Source organism: Anolis sagrei, chromosome 6 (assembly GCF_037176765.1).
Source record: "Anolis sagrei isolate rAnoSag1 chromosome 6, rAnoSag1.mat, whole genome shotgun sequence".
NCBI lineage: Eukaryota > Metazoa > Chordata > Lepidosauria > Squamata > Dactyloidae > Anolis > Anolis sagrei.
In genome coordinates this window covers 108,087,937-108,104,692 of record NC_090026.1, presented here as the reverse complement: position 1 = coordinate 108,104,692, position 16,756 = coordinate 108,087,937, and the positions used below count along the sequence as shown (strand labels likewise).

General features: G+C 47.4%; 1 protein-coding gene across 4 annotated transcripts; it reads right to left on the bottom strand.

Moving 5' to 3' along the window:
- Positions 1-1,050: 1,050 nt before the first annotated feature.
- BMI1 (BMI1 proto-oncogene, polycomb ring finger) lies at positions 1,051-15,106 on the bottom strand. 4 transcript variants are annotated; one of them, XM_060782385.2, is made up of 10 exons: positions 14,326-15,106; positions 8,755-8,879; positions 8,446-8,542; positions 7,596-7,651; positions 7,453-7,503; positions 7,070-7,178; positions 6,940-6,985; positions 5,957-6,055; positions 4,545-4,625; positions 1,051-4,113 (listed from the first exon to the last, which is right to left on the bottom strand). In XM_060782385.2, exons 2-10 carry the CDS (start codon positions 8,864-8,866, stop codon positions 3,814-3,816), a joined length of 951 nt encoding a protein of 316 aa, XP_060638368.2. In that variant the 5' UTR covers positions 8,867-8,879; positions 14,326-15,106; the 3' UTR covers positions 1,051-3,813. The 4 variants fall into 4 exon arrangements, with proteins under 4 accessions (XP_060638368.2, XP_067326434.1, XP_067326436.1 ...); XM_067470333.1 differs by lacking the exon at positions 14,326-15,106 and adding an exon at positions 10,260-10,598; XM_067470335.1 differs by lacking the exon at positions 14,326-15,106 and adding an exon at positions 9,443-9,599.
- Between the last annotated feature and the right edge of the window lie 1,650 nt (positions 15,107-16,756).

Genomic DNA, 16,756 nt, shown 5'->3' with positions numbered 1-16,756 from the left:
CAGTATCTGTATTGAAGAGGCTTATTTGAGTCCACACTGCCACATATTCCAGTTCAAAGCAGATAATGTGGGATTTTATTCAGAGCCCTTCCACATAGCACTGTATCCCAAAATATCAAGGTGGAAAATCCCACATTATCTGCTTTGAACAGGATTATCTAAGTCAACACTGCAATACACTATATTCCAGTTCAAAGTAGATAATGTGGGATTTTATTCAGCTGTGTGGAAAAGGCTGAGACTCCTAGATAATATAATTCGGCGCAGTTAATCTGCATTATATGGCAGTGTAGATCCATCTTCTGAAGCTTCCCTCATTTGTTCAAAGCAGCTAACGTGAGATTTGATTCAGGGCCCTTCCACATAGCTCTATATCCCAGAATATCAAGGTAAAAAATCCCACCATATCTGCTTTGAACTGGGTTATCTGAGTCCACACTGCCATATGTCCAAGTTCAAAGCAGACAACGTGGGATTTTATTCAGCTCTGTAGAAGGGGCCTGAGACTCCTTATATAATCTGCATTCTGAAACTGCATTATATAGCAGTGTGGATCCATCCAGCTTCTGAAGCTTCACTCATTTGTTTGCAATTTTTGAATAGAAATGTATGCGAGGCATATTTACTTCACCCTAAATCCGATTGACATCAGCAAGGCATGGGTAATCTCATTGGAGGAGCAGAATCCTTGAAGCCCAAACCCATAATATTTTTGGCCTTAATTCCGTCCACTTGATTTCAATTAGTTTTGTATCCATTTCAAATAGACTTTTGAGTTGCAACATTAGTTTTGTAATATATGTTATTTTCAGGCCTAGTATTTACAACAGGCATGTGCAAACTTGGACCCTCCAGGTGTTTTGGACTTCAACTCCCACAATTCCTAGCAGCCTAAGGCTGCTAGGAATTGTGGGAGTTGAAGTCCAAAACACCTGGAGGGCCCAAGTTTGCCCATGCCTAGTTTGCAACCTCAGCTATAACTTCTCAAACTTTAGAAAGTTAATGGCCACTGGAACTGTTACTAAAACGTCACAAGCAGCAGCAAGGGAGTATATGCAAAAGTAATGATTTAATGACTGTAAGCAAGACAAAGCAATAGAATTGTGCTTCTTTCGGAGACTGGAGACCATGAAATATTTAGCTACGATTTCTCCATACAAACAATGAAACAATAGGCATATAGGATAAACACCCCCACAAATGTGTTACTGATGAGTGAAGGATACACACACGCGCACACACACAAAGTCTGAGCAAAGTAAAGCACAAACTGAAAACTTATTTGGGGGGGAGTTCTTCACAAAATAAAAAATATCCTTTCTCTTTCATACTGGACGCCTTCAAGAAGCCTATTTCGCAGAAGGGATTTAAGATAGATATCAAAAAAGTACCTGTTAATCTTTCAACCAGTTAGTACTGTACCATAGACATAACATTATATATATATAGATATATATTAAAAACAAATTTAGGTCAAAAGCCTTCATCCACCGACTTGATTTCTGAAGAATGAATGAATGAAGAGGTTCCTTCCCGTACTTATTATGGCTTCTTTTGGGTAATTTTCCCCCTGTGCTTTGTTTTTTTTAAGAAGAGGGGACATAAACCCAACATCAAACCAAATTAATCCGCTTTTCAATCCGCTTCCTCGTCTCTCTGTCGTTCAGGACTCCGGTCTCGCCTCCCTCCCTCCCTCCCCTGCGCCCTTAGAAACAAATCACACTGTGTAAAAAGTAAATAAACAAACAGAAAAGATAAGCCACTGGGAAACAAGGCAGAGTCCCGCACAATCCTTTCGAGGCCGACATTCGCTTCCGGGTTAAAGGCGGCGTGAGTTTGCTCTGCGGGCCCGCAGCCTCCAGGCGCCCCTCTCCTGCAGCCAAGGCCAGGCACAGCCTGCAAGAGCAGGGCAGGCCTGGAAGAGCCGCCCCCCTCAAGGCGCCAAACACGACACTTTCTGTAGAGTATTTATAAATATATCTTACAATGCTGCTTCCTGTTTTGTCACACACCGGCATGGCATGGCTGAGCAGGCGCAGAAACAACGCCATCCATGACCCGATCCTTTCCGAGGAAATGTGTATTCTTTTCCTTTACACACCAAGGGCAAAACCCGAATGAACACGGATCCCCCTTTCCTCATTCGGTCCCTTTTCCTTTGCTTGATAGGGATACAACATACAAATCCAAAGGGCGAATAAAGCTAGAAATCGTGGTTCACAGTGACGTGGCGACCTATATGCACGGTCCTATGCATATTTGTTGGGTGTCATCCCTGGACTGCACAAGTCTCTTGTGACATCAAGTTTCCAGACCTCAATGAATAGTTAGGCTAGAGATAGGATTGAACTGATCCCTACTTCCCCATGCATGTTTCCCAAAAAGGGCTTTGTCTTAAGTCCTCCTGCTAGCCACTCCCCCCCCCCCCTTTGATGATACATGAATGGAACTTCCCCTTTAAGTTTTATTGCCCTGGCTTGACCATTGTTCCTCTTCTGCCTTGTCTTCCTTCCAGGGAGGGAGCATTATGCCCCTCTCTACAGGCAAAATGTAGCTGCATGGATCTCTTTACCTAGTGCCCTGGCTTGACCATTGTTCCTCTTCTGCCTTTTCTTCCCTCCAGTGAGGGGGCATTTTGCCTCTCTCTCTAGGCAAAATGTAGCTGCATGGATCTTTTTACCTCTTCCGAAGATGGGATTTAGTAATACCTTTTCTATCTTTTACTTCAACAAATACTTTCTGAACCTAAAGTTCTGACTCTGCAATCCTGTGCCTTCCTAAGATACAGAAGCTCATCACATGTAAGTTTCTGCTGGTTATGAAGTGTGATTCTGGGACTATATTTATGATGGAATTACCCCAGTTTAGGGGTATTTTTATTCCAGCTCATCCCATGTAAGTGATTATGAAGTTTGATTCTGGTCCTCTGCTATATTTATGGTGGAATCACCTCAACTGAGGGTTATTCTCGAGCCTGACAGGTCAGATTCCCCAACAATATTAAATCCGGTCTTGATGACCAATGGCAGGAGTGGGACAGGGAAAAGGGGGGAAATCCACGTTGCTTTGGAGAACTTCACAAAAGTCACTGTCCAAGAGTAGTGTGAATACAAGGTGTTTGGCCAGATTATATCCCAGGGTTGATCTTCATCCATTTCGAGACATTTTCCAAATCCAAAACCAGGAAGTAGGTTGCAAAAAAACTCCCCAAAAACAACAACAAAGAACAATCCACAACATCGCAGGAGGGAGACAGGAAAGGGGAAATCCAGGTTGCTTTGGAGAACTTGACAAAACAGCGAAGTCGCCATCCAAGAGGAGTGCAAACACAGGGAGTCATTAGCCAAATTATATCCCATGGTTGATCTGCATCCATTTCCAGACAATTCCCAAATCCGAAACCAGGAAATAGGTTGCAGATAGATGAAGAGAGGCCAAAAAAACCTCCAACAATAAAGAAATGTTTTAAAAACCACTCTTCTTTGTCCTTCCCAGGTAATCCGGGGTCTCTTTTGCTTGCTTCACCAACAAATATATAAAACCACCCGTCTTCCTCCTTTCCAGCTCGTCCGGGTCTCTTTTGCTAGCTTGACGTTACTAGTCCTCAAGAAACAATCCATGGGGGGGGGGGGGGATATATCCAACCGTTTCGCAGCTTTATATATCCAAAGCGTCTGTGTGTTTGTTTGTGTGGAAACGTCAGGTAGGGATTAGCATCTCTAAAGCTGAACGACGGCAGCGGGCGGCGTGGAGAGAGACAGAAGGGTAGGAAAGACAGCTCTAGGAGAGAGAGAGAGGCAGGAGGAGAGGCGCTCAGCCGCAGGAAGTGGCCGAGGAGGAGCCGTTGAGGGAGGTGGCCTTGCGGGCCCGGTTGCCGAAGTGGTGGTGGTGATGGTGGTGGCTGCTGGAGCCGGTGCCGTTGAGGGTGCTGGAGATGTGGGGGAACTGCGGGTGCGGGGACTGGAGGGAGGGCGGCGTGAGGAGGCCCGAGGAGGTGGAAGGGGCGCCCTTCTCGCTCCCAGAGTCACTCTCCAGCTCCCCACCGGCGCTTAAGCCCAGCTTCATCCTCTTGCAGGTAGGTCGCACCCGGTACTTCAACGGGAGGGGGCCGTTCTGGGGGGGGGGGGACAAAAACACCCGGTCAGTATCATGCCTTCCTGCCCTCCTGCCCGGCCCAACCATTTCTCCACCTCTCTTTTCCTTTGTCTCAGTGTGATCTTCATGAACTTTGCTACATATTATCTTCTCCTAACTAGGACTGAGCAAAGTTTGGCCCTCCTGGTGTTTTGGACTTCAACTCCCACCATTCCTAACAGCCTCAGGACCCTTCCTTAAGCGGCTGAGGGGGAAAAGGAAAGGGCCTGAGGCTGTTAGGAATGGTGGGAGTTGAAGCCCAAAACACCAGGAGGGACCAAATTTGTCCAGGCCTGTTCTGTAGCACTGAGTCATGCAGTTAAAGTGAAGTCAATGTACATTAATTCTACAACAAGTTTACAAATACACAAAAAGGCAGGCATGGTAGGCCTCTGGAGGTATTTATTTACCCTTCTCCAGGTGTAAATGTAGGCAATGTCCATGAGTGTGTAGTAGTCCTTCAAAGGTTCCTCTTCATACATGACATCAATCTGGTAAAGAAATGTTAGAGGAGACTTCAGTTCACTGTGTGAAGAGCATCCTATATAGAATGTAGTCTATATGGCCTCTTTGAGTGCTTTAACCCCAACTAGATAGCTCTAGATGACTCTAGATAGTTCTAGATATCACCCTGAACACACTAAACTTATAGAGTTTATCCTCTAGGATTTTCCTAGCTAGTTCTAGATCTCACCCTAAACATGCTGAAGTTATAGTTTATCTTCTAGGATTTTTCTAGATGGTTCTAGATCTCGCCCTAAACACACTAAACTTATAAAGAGTTTGTCTTCTAGGATTTTTCTAGATAGTTCTAGATCTCACCCTAAACATACTAAATTGATAAAGAATTTATTTTCCAGGGATTCTCTAAGTTTCAGCTACTTTTGGTGGACTTCAAAAACACAATAATATAGGCCCTTATTCTGAAGGGCTTGGATGTTGTTGTCCTTAAACTCAGGAGCTAGATTTATTAGCAAAAGCTACTGAATAGTCCTGGCACAATCAGGGGCCCCTTCCACACAGCTGAATAAAATCCCACATTATCTGCTTTGAACTGGAATATATGGCAATGTGGATTCAGATATTTCAGACCAAAGCAGATATTGTGGATTTTTTGCCTTGATATTCTGGGTTATATGCCTGTGTGGAAGGGCCCAGGGTCAGCTAATCATCTCCTAACAAAGGATTCCCCCTCCAGGCAGGAAGCAGCCAGGCTTTGAAGCTGCAAGCCTATTCAGTACTAATCAAGGTGATCAATTGCAACATTCGCACTTGGTCCAACAGACAAGAGTTCTTTCTCCCACCCTGGACATTGATCCACAGATATATAAACTCCATTTGCCTAGTTTCCAACAGACCTCACAACTTCTGAGGATGACTGACGTAGATGTGGGTGAAACAAGAGACAATGCTTCTGGAACAAGGCCATACAGCCTGGAAAACTCACAGCAACTCCTGAAAGCCTTCTACAATACATTGGACTTCAAACATTTAAACCCAAAGCAGTGTACAAAGCTGTGATACTCAGCCAGGAGGCAAGAGAAAACCTCACAGTCCAAGGCATAACAGCTCAGGAGGCCTATGCTTCCCTTCCCTTTCCTGAAAATAGATCATTACATTTACATATAATGTAATTTTATATTATATAGAAATGAAAGCACTTTCCTAACACCATGCTTAGCATTCAACAGGGAACAGCATCACGAGAATAGTAAAAAGTTATATTATTATTATTAGATGATGATGATGATGATGATTATTATTATTATTATATCCCACATTTTATTAGAAATTTTACATACACAAATAAAGTCAAAAATACCTGGAAGGAATTGGGAATATCCATCTTACTCCGCAGAAATTTCCTCAAATGCATTACAGTCATTGCTGCTGGGCAGCGCAAATATCTTTTGTCATTAACCTAATGGAGCATTGAGTTGAAGAAATAATGCATACAGTTAAAAAAATTGACTATACCATTCCCATGCATGAAGGTTAGATACACTAAACGGGTTATTGTTAAAGCAAAAACACATATGGGCTTAACTGCTGAACTACAACAAGAAATAGTCAAGATATAAAACATACTGATTAGCTCTATGGCAGGATTTAATTATTATATATAGCTGCTTTTCCTATTAAAACTATTTTTCAGGGAAGTAAGAATAGGAAATGTACTAGAATACTAAAAAGAAAGAGTTCTTGATCAGGTTTTTCTGGTGATTTTGTTGCTTGGTTGAAAGGCGATACTTCCCCCCAGCAATATATCAAGGAAAGAAAGACAAGCCCTCAAAAACCTCAACTCAGATCCAGAAATCATCGCTACCTCTGAGGATGCTTGCCATAGATGCAGGCCAAACGAGAGAATGCCTCTACAACATGGCCATATAGCCCGAAAAAACCTACAACAACCCAGAAATCATCATTCTCCCAGCAGACAAGGGGAATGCCACAGTAATCATGGAAACAGAACAATACAAAGAAAAGATCAGACAACTCCTGGATCCCACAACATACAGAAAACTAAAACAAGAGCCAACCAACAAAACCACCAGAAAAAAAACCAATACTTCCAAATATTTGAAAATGTTTCAAAATGTTTCAAAATGTTTGAAATATCAGTCACAGCTCTGTTACTTTTCGTTGCTAAGAAAGTACAGTAATTATCTTAACAATAGCATCTTTGGCTGTTAATTTGGGGGGAGGGAAGAGAACATAAAACTAAATCCTGTCTTATTTGATCTGAAAAAATAATTTAAACAGTATTGTTTTCTGAAGAGGCAAGAGAAAATAATATGTATTTACCTCCTCTTTGGATTTCTCTTTTTCCTTGTTTCCTTTCCGGTCAAGTCTAAGGAGAGGATGTACACAATTACAACAGGGAAGAGGGGTCTATGAATGCACAGATAAGGTGAAACAGTGCTTTGACACTTGCCTATTTTGGTCAAAGAACTCAATGGATAAGCTTATTATCTCATCATCTGTTATAATCCTTTTGTCTTCATCTGCAACTTCTCCCCTGTCTTCATTAGAGCCATTGGCAGCTGCACAGAAATGTTCAGAGTCATTTACATTTTGACATTCAAATCAGGAAGAATGAGAACAAAACTCAGTAAAAGGGGGGGGGGGAAATCTCACACAGCTAAAATTATTTATGCCAATACTAAAACAGCTCTTACTATGTATAATAATTTTTAATGAACTATGCTGTGTATTATCCTGACATTTCACATGGGCTATACTTGGAGGGGAAATGTCCTAGAAATCTTAACTTTTGGAAAGGAAGGTAGTTTTAAGTCAAAGAATAAATGCTTTTACCATCGGCAGAAGGATGAGCAGCATAAAAGTCTCTTCTTCTTTTCATTTCATCTATATGACAACACATATTGATCATTTAGTAAGGCCCAAAATTATTTATTTATTGCATCCAAACTGATTTGTTGATCAAATTGCTTACTTACTTTTGAAAAGGCCTGGTACTAACTTGTACACAATATCTTGGAGAGTTTTATCAGATCTAAAATATAAAATTCCAAGACAACAGAAATTATAGAGTTGGGTCAGAATTCAAATCTGATCTCCATCCAACACTTTTCAAAATCCCCAAAACATATTATACTAAAATGCCTAGCCATGAACCATATACAATTTTAACATGAGATTTATATCACCAAATATTTATCCATAAAAATAATAACAAAATAAAATGGCAACTTAAAATCGTTTTCTGATTGCTATAAAGTAAAGCTGACACCGCCAAGTAGCAAAAAAAGGATACAGATAAACAAGAGGAAAAAAAAGTTGCTTAACTTTTGCCTTGTTAATCAGTATTTTACTTCGTTGGACTAAATTTAAGAACATATAAAATGGCAATAAATGAAGGGGAGAAAAAAATAAACAATCTGCATTTTTGGTCAGGCTGGACAGAAAGAAGGAATGGGATGGTGATAGTGAAACAAAATGCCAATTGAAACAGACCAAAGTTCCTATATGAACTTCCATTAGCAAACTGACATCTCTCTTAAGATTTAGGCTTTGAGGCACAAGGAAACACAAGGAAAACAAGAGTCCCTAATTGTGATATAAAGCAGGCTTGGGTCCAAATTGGGCCCTCCATCCGGGTGTTTTGGACTCCTACCATTCCTAACAGCCTCAGGCCCCTTCCTTTTCCCCCTCAGCCGCTTAAGCGGCTGAGGGGGGAAAAGGAAAGGGCCTGAGCTGTTAGGAATGGTGGGAGTTGAAGTCTAAAACACCTGAAGGAAGGACCTGAAGGAAGGTTGCCCATGCCAAATATAAAGAGACCGGTCCTACCTTATGTTCAAAAGCGGCCTGGTTTTGTGAACTTGGACATCGCAAATGGGGCAATACTTGCTCGTCTCCAAGTAATGCACGATACATGTCTTACAGACTATAAGAAAAGCATAAGCATGTATGTATAGTAAGACTCCAAACAACAGCCAAGTTGGGGTCAGGCAGCGATCTTTTTCTAGAGCCGCCCCTCATCCCTAAAGGGCAACTGGGCAACCTCTCAAAGGAGCTGAAGGGAAATATCCTTCTCCCGATGGGGATTCTCTAGCAAGGGCCTCCCTCCCTCCTTCCCTCGCGGGAGAGGCTACTCACAGGAGTGCAGGCACTCGATGATGGTGGTGGCGTCGATGAAGTACCCCCCGCAGATCACGCACATGAGGTGCGGGTTCAGCTCCGTGATCTTGAGGCGGGTGGTGCGGTGCATTTTGGCGCGGGGTCTGCAAGAGGAGGAGAAAGGGGTGGCGGTGAGGCGGAGGGAGGCGCGGGGAAGCGGCCTCTGCACCTCGCAAACGCCCCCCCCCTCCCCCCCTCCCCTCCCCTCCCCTCCCTCACCCCCGCCGCACCTCAAGCCGCAGGGAAAGGAAAACACAAGGGCTGGCGAAGGGGGAAGAGGCCGAGGACGGACCTGTGGAGCGAAAGCGGGTGTCGCGGAGGGGAGGGAGCCTTTCTAGAGAAGGAAGGGAAAGGCTCCCAGGTCGAAAACGGAGGGTGGCGGAGTCCGGCGAGGAAGGGTAACGGAGTAAGGAAGGAAGAGCAGGAAGGAGGGGCTGGTGCGGCGGGCATCGGCCAGACAAGGCGGAGTAGAAGGAAGGAGGGCGGGCGGCGGGACTGGAGGCAGGAGGAGACCGGGCCGGAGCTGCGCCTGCTCTGCCTCTGCTCTTCCTTTCTCTCCTTCTTCTCCTCCGCCGCCAACAGCAGCAGCAGCAGCCCAAGAGGCTCGTCGGGACGGAGGCGCCTTCGGAACCGCTCTATCGAGGAGGGGGTTGCTATAGCAACTTACACTTACACTTGGCATCCTGCCACCGCCCGGAGCGCACCGAGGGGGGGGGGAGAGGAGGGGGAGGGGAGGAAGGCAGGAAGAAAGGAAGGAAGAGGGTCTGCGGGTGGTGCGGCGGAGATAGGAGGGAACCGAACCCCGGAACAGAAGCTCGCCTGTGTGTGGAGGGCGGAAGCGGGGAAGGAAGGGAAAGGGGGGGGGGGGTTGCAGCTGCAGGAAAAAGGGAAGAGGGGGCGTGGCTGGGCGGAGTGGGGCCGTGAAAGGGGGGAACCCTGTTGGGCCTCGGGGGGGGGGCGATCTTCCCTCTTCCCTCCCCACCACGCCTCCAGCCGCCTTTCCTGTAACAGCTTCCCCAGTCCTCAAAATAAACCTCTCCCCCCACTTTTGTAGGAGTTTGAGAGCCAAGGGGGTGGGCAGGGAGGGCAGGGCAGAGAGAGGAGGCCCAAAGCGGGGCTGGCGGCGGCGGCGGGAGGCCTCCTCCTCCTCCTCCTCCTCTTCCTCCTCCTGAGCGAAAGCGCGAGGCTCCTTTCCTCTCCTCTCGGGGGCCTCCATCCACGTCGACTCGGGGCAAGGAAGCAGCAGCAGCTGAGACCTCGCTGCCGCCCTCGCCTCCCTCCTTTCCTCTCCTTTTCTCTCGCCAGATCTCAGACGAAGAGCGGAAAAGTCCCGCTCGGTGTGCGTGTGCGAGAGAAAAGAGGCAAAGGCTGTATATGAGAGGAGGGGGGGGGGACCCGTGGCCCAACCACGGGGGGGGGGGGGAAATGCTAGCTGCCGTGGCCATGCTCCCGTAGGCCACATGGGAGGCTTAGTCCACACTCACGAGCACGGAGTCCTTCCAGAGGTTGCTGCCCAGCCTCCTGCAGCGGCCTCCTGAGCTCTTCCCTGGGCCAAGAAAAGCCTCCTTCCCTTCCTCTCTCTTTCTCTCCCCTTGTGTGTGTGTCTTGCTAGAAACTCCCACCCGAGACATGCAGCGCGCACACACATACACACACCGACCTCGGCGGAGAATAATTTACGGCGCAATCAGATCCGGGGTGGGAGCAAACGCGCCTCTCCCCCGCTCCCTCTCCTTCTCTCTTTCCGTCCCTTAAAACACAGGTTGGGTTTCTTGATCTTCGCTCTGTGCTGATTCCCTCTTGTCTCCGGACCCAGCACAGTCGGAAGAAGGGAAAACACTTCCCAAAAGAGCTCAAAAGGGGTTGTTTTTTTTTGGGGGGGGGGGTGGAAAAATGGGATGGGAAAGGCTTTGGAAGGAACATGTCGCCTCGCCTCACAATTCCTTATCGCCTCTACACAGCCTCCGGTTGAAAAACAGGGGAAAATAAGGAGAAAGGAATGGAGGTGTGTCTCTTTGTGTAAATACTACACAGAAGGAACTTCTTCGCATCACACAGAGGCAAGCAAGTTAATGAAAAGGGAAATTGGGGGGCATCTAGGGAAGAGGCGAGGCAGCCTTGGCCTTGGAGCAGGCATGGGCAAAGTTCGGCCCTCCAGGTGTTTTGGACTGCAACTCCCACAATTCTTAAGCGGCTGAGGGGGGAAAGGAAGGGGCCCGAGGCTGTTAGGAATGGTGGGAGTTGCAGTCCAAAACACCCGGAGGGAGCGCCCAAGTTTCCCATGCCTGCCTTAGAGAGATTAGTAGAAACACCAACACACTGGATAGTATTTCAGAAATCTTCTCAACATAAGAAAGCCTCCACTCTTACGCTGGGATCTGGCCAGCTTCGAGGTCGGTCTCTGCCTTTGCCTTTTGTCAGGTGGGAAATGATTTACGTTCCTCTGACGTTAATCACCGCCCCTTTCTCTCTCTCTCTCTCTCTCCTTAAGACCACGCAATGTGCCTCATACCTGGACCATAAACAGCTGCAAGAAGGTCTGGCTAAAATTTATTCCCTTGCAGGAAGGGAGACACACCGAGGCAACCCAAAGGGGCCAGCACATGTTTCATTTCACGGGAACAGAGAATCCAAACTCAAACCAAGCGTGAGACCTTTTCTGTCGAGTCTACCCTCTTCCCCCTTAACCCCACAATATTTATTATCGGTGGGCAGAAGTATCTCTGACACTCAGGATCTCAAACTAGTACATTGATTCAAAGCAACGAGACACTCGCCTCCTCGAAAGATGCCAACACACACTCTACATGTCTACACTCTCCTCCCCTCTTCACGTTTACAGTACACACTGCATATATAAACATAAAGAGCGTCTTATTACCAAACACACCAACTCCTCCAGGAGGGGAGTTTAAGCTTCTGCTGCTCCTCAGCTTCCCAACACCACAAACTTCTCTCCTTCCTTCTGTCAGTGTCGTGCAGAGTTGCAGTTAAGATACTACCGCACTGACTTTTAAAACCAGTAAGTATATTTAATTTCCATAGCCCTTATCCTCCCCATGCAACTACAAAAATTTGAGATGGCAACAACTGGCTCAAGCAGCCAAACTGAGAAGTTGGAGGCCTTGCTGGAGTTACCTCCAAATATAAAGGAAAATTGAACCAAATCCTGGTGTGACAGGCCAGTGGGACTCTATGCATCAACACCAGGCATCTGTACTGGAAAATGTGCAGAGGTTTCTCATCTACTCACTGACCAAGTGAGCTTAAGCTGAGCCAAGATACACCTACAACCACACAGGATATCAACTCTCCCTTTGCTTGCCCTGTAAGGTTGGGGCTAATTCTGGATGGCATCAATAACAGCTCAAAATATGAGGAAAGTTATTATAAATACTTGTGTGTGTCCTGCAGAGTTGCAGTTAAGATACTACTGCACTACATATTCTCGGTCTACACATTCTTAGTCTACACATTCTCGGTCTATTCACTGACCAGGTGAGCTTAAAGAGAGCCAAGATGCACCTACAACCACACAGGATTTCAGGTCTCCCTTTGCTTGTCCTGTAAGGTTGGAGCTAATTCTTGATGACATCAATAAGTTTAAAATATGGGGAAAGTTATTATAAACATGTGTGTCTCTGTGTGTCCTTAGACAGTATCAAAAATAGCACACACACCTCATAACTGTGCTAACATGCATAAATCCAGCCAGGGTCATGGCTCTGTCACAGGCATGAGTAAACTTGGGCCCTCCAGGTGTTTTGAACCTCAACTCTCACAATTCCTAACAGCCTACCGGCTCTTAGGAATTGTAGGAGTTGAAGTCCAAAACACCTAGAGGGCCCGAGTTTGCCCATGATTGCTCTATAACCAGATTCCTACAAGTAGCAAATGGGAACTTCAAGACAGTCTCCCAAACCATCACTTTCCATCACTTTTAGAAGACATCAGCCAACTTTCTGGCAAAGTCTGCGATTATAGATTGTAGGCAAAAAGAATCACATAAGTACACAACCCTATCTTTTCAACTAGACTAGAACCAAACAGTTCAGTTTTTATAAACTCGCAACAACTCAAAGCTACATATATTTAACCAACAAGAAAGAGAGAGAGTTCTTTCTCCCATCCTGGACCTTCCACAGATATATAAACCTCACTTGCTTAGTTTCAACAGACCTCACAACCTCTGAGGATGTCTGCCATAGATGTGGGCGAAACGTCAGGAGAAAATGTTTCAGGAATATTGCCATACAGCCCGGAAAACTCACAGCAATCCAGTGACTCCGGTCGACAACACAAGAGAGAGGTTTTCCACACTTCAGGGAGATAACGTGACCTCACAACTAACCCAAATATTTGGGTTTGGGGCCGGAGTGTTAGTGGTTCAGAGAGAAGCTTTGCTTTGGTAGTGCTGTCTTGTTTCTTTCCCAGCACTAAAACAGCAAAAACCTGACCCTTCTGCCAGTCCTGTCCTGTCAGGCCAAGTGATTTTACATGAACATCCGCAAGCAGGTTTCATGGATAAGACACACTAAATACCATGAGAGCAGGAAGCAAAGCACAGATCCGTCCCATCCCAAACACTAGCAAGGTGTCCCAACTAACTCGCCTTTTATCCAGCTCTCCAAGGAAGGGTATGTTTCAGAGAAAGTAACGCCAATTAAATAAATCAAACGCCACGCTGGAAACCGTCTCTTCCATCCCATTCTCCAATCCTCCTCAATCCGAACAGGGGAAAGATCTTCAGGATCAGGGGCGCAACCCACTTCTCTCCCCCAAAGTTATTTTCACAACTTCGCCCTCCCCTGTCCTCCTCGAAGCCTGGGAGGTTTAGCATTTTAACAACAAACGAAAGGGGCACACGGTGGAAGCGACGCGAGGACCGCCATCTTATCAGCACTTCATTTTCACCCAGGAGTCCCCCCGAACTTAAGTTAATAAAATCTCTTCGGGGGGCCCTACCGGCTCGAGGCTGCCCCCATCGGGACCGCAACCCCTCGCCGGACCCATCTCTATAAAATGGGGGAGCTGCTCGTCTCCTGAGCCCCCCGCCGACCCCTTTCTTTACAAAGGAATCGCCATCCCATGACCCAGGCGGTCCTGGATTTCACGAACTGTCCCCGTTCAATCAAAATCTGCCTTCCAACAAAGAGGTCTGCCCAGGAACGGCTAGTAAGGGCTGAAAGTATAAATCTTCTCCTCCGAGGACATGTGCCCAGGAAGACTCTAGGGCCAAGCTGGGGGGAGAAAGGAACTAAAACCTGCGAAGTGAGGGCGCGCAACGAAACGCGTGGCTGCTCCTGGGTGGATCTCTCTGGACGAGAAAGCAAAGGGGGAGGGGGGGAGAAGGGTGTGCGGGTTGCGGTGTGTGTGTGTGGCTGAAGCAGACTGTCAGCGCTTTCCCAGACGGAGCAGGAGGAGGAGGAGAGCTCGGGGACACCTAGCTTCCCCCCCCACCCACCCCGAGCCTCCAAAGCCCTCCGAAACCGCCCCCGAGCCCCCCAGCACCCTTGGCCCGGCTTGGAAAGCACGCCCCTCCATACATACCGGCGGGAAGGCGCGGGTGGGGGGCGATCCGAGCCGCCAAAAAAAGACAATGAAAGTTAAAAGTCGTTCAGCAGAAAATGAATGTGAGCCAAGCGGCCATCTTGAAATGAACTGCAGACGCTGTCAATTGCAATAAGCGTATTGCTGCTGCTGCTGTTGCTGCTGCTGCCGCTGCACTCGGCTCATGTTAGTTCCAGAAACACCCGGGGTCTTCTCCTCCGTTGACCCCTCCGCGCTGGCCCTCCTTCTCCCCCTCCTCCTCCTCTCCCTCCTCTCTCCGTTTCCCCCTCCTCCTTCAAGGCTGGGATCTTACAGAACTCGCTCTATAATCCGGAGCGTTTGCCTCTCCGCCTCCGCCTCCTCCACCAGCAGCAGCCCATTGTCTCTCCCTCTCTCTCTCGCTCTCTCTCCGATCCCTTTCCTCTCTCTCGCTCTTAAGGAGGGAAGGAAGGCAGCTCTTTCTTCCCTTCCCTCTCTGCTTTCTCTCCTCCCTCCCTTTAAAAAAATAATAAAAATCGAATATGCTGCTTATAGTTGTTGTGGAAAGGGAGGAGGAGAAGAGCGAGAGTGGCGGCGAGGAAAAGGAGAGGAGGGGGGAGAGAGGAGAGGAGAGAAGCGGGAGGGCGGGCGGAGAATGCAACGCCGAAGGCACACACTGGAAACTGACACCGTCCCCAAAATGGCTCAGAGTTCGCCCGCCCCGCCAGCGGTCACGTGGGGCGCCTCATTCCTTAAGGGTGGCCTGGGAATTAGTGTCGGAGGAGCCGCAGCCCCGCCAGCCTCGCCGTGACCCAATCCCGCCGCGACTCTGGAGCCGCCTCCTCCCCCTCCCTCCCTCTCTCCCTTTTGCTCCCTCCCTCCCTCCCTCTCTCCTTCTCTCTCTCTCTCTCTCTCTTCGCCCAGTCCCCCCTCCTTCCCCCTTTCACGCTGCAGCCTGTTCCACCTCCTCCCTCTCTTCCTCTCTCTTTTCCTCTCTCCCTGAGTCCCTCTCTCTGGCATACAATGCGATATTCCTTCTCCCTCCTAACACAACAATATTCCTTCTCTTTCTTCCAACACATCCATTCCCTCATTCTCCACGTTTTCCCGGTTTTCCTCTCACCTTTCTCTCACAATCCTTTCTATTCTTCCCTATAGCACACCTCTCCAGTTCGCTTTTCTTTTACTCTGCCTTTGTACTCTTTTCTTCTCTCTACCTTTGCACCTTTGGGCTGACAGCCTCCTCCTCCTCCTCTCCCACCCCCCAGTTAAGGTTCCTGTTAGGAACTGTGGGAGTTTAAGTCCAACACACCTGGAGGGCCGAAGTTTGCACATGCCTGAGATATATTGTAATGCTTCTAGCGGTCCTCACAGACAAAGCGTGGGGTCTAATTTCCACGTGTTAAAACCCGAACCCACTCAGACCATGGTGGAGGTGGTGGCACCCCAGGTTTTCCCTCGAAGCAACCCCTCCCCCCTTTCCCCCTCTCTCTTCTGAACAAAGAAATACTTTAATATAACGATACTGCTGGTAGTGGTCACCACAGTTTCCACGTCTTAAGACAGGCATGGGCCAACTTGGGCCCTCCAGGAGTTTTGGACTGCAACTCCCACCTTTCCTAACAGCCTGAGTCCCTCTCCCTGGCATACAATGGAATGGTGGGAGTTGCAGTCCAAAACTCCTGGAGGGCCCAAGTTGGCCCATGCCTGATGTAGATGCACCCCTAGTTATTTTCTGAACCACTTAAGTGTCTGAGGTGAAAAAGGAAGGGGGCTGGAGTTGTTAGGAATTCTGGGAGTTGACGTCCAAAACATCTGGAGGAGGGCCCAAATTGGCCCATGCCTGTCTTTAAACCTGAACCCACCGTCAAGGTCTTAGGGAAGAGAAGGGTGGGTTCAAGTGTGAAGACAGAAAACAATCAGGACTAGCTAACACCTCCCAACAAAGGATTCCTCCAGGCAGGAAGCAGTCAGTCCTTGAATCTGCAAGGCTATTCAATGCTAATCAAGGTTTCCAATTCACACTTGCCTCAAACAGACAAGAGTTCTTTCTCCCATCCTGGACTTTCCACAGATATATAAAACCCTAGTTTTCAACAGATTTCCCAACCTCTGAGGATGTCTGCCATAGATGTGGGCGAAACGTCAGGAGAAAATGTTTCAAGAATATGGCCATACAGACCGGAAAACTCAAAGCAATCCAGTGATTCCCGGCCATGAAAGCCTTTGACAACTCATGTGAAGATGATGACACCCAGTTTCCCCCCTTTTCTGGGCAAATAAATATTATAACCACCGTTTCCACATCTTAAAACCTGAACCTACTCTCCTCCTCCCAAAAACCGCCATAAAGGTCTTAGAGAGGAGAAGGGTGGGTTCAGGTGTGAAGATAATGACACCTGGTCCCGTCCCCCCCATTTCCTCTGTCTTCTGGACACGATAAATAATTATG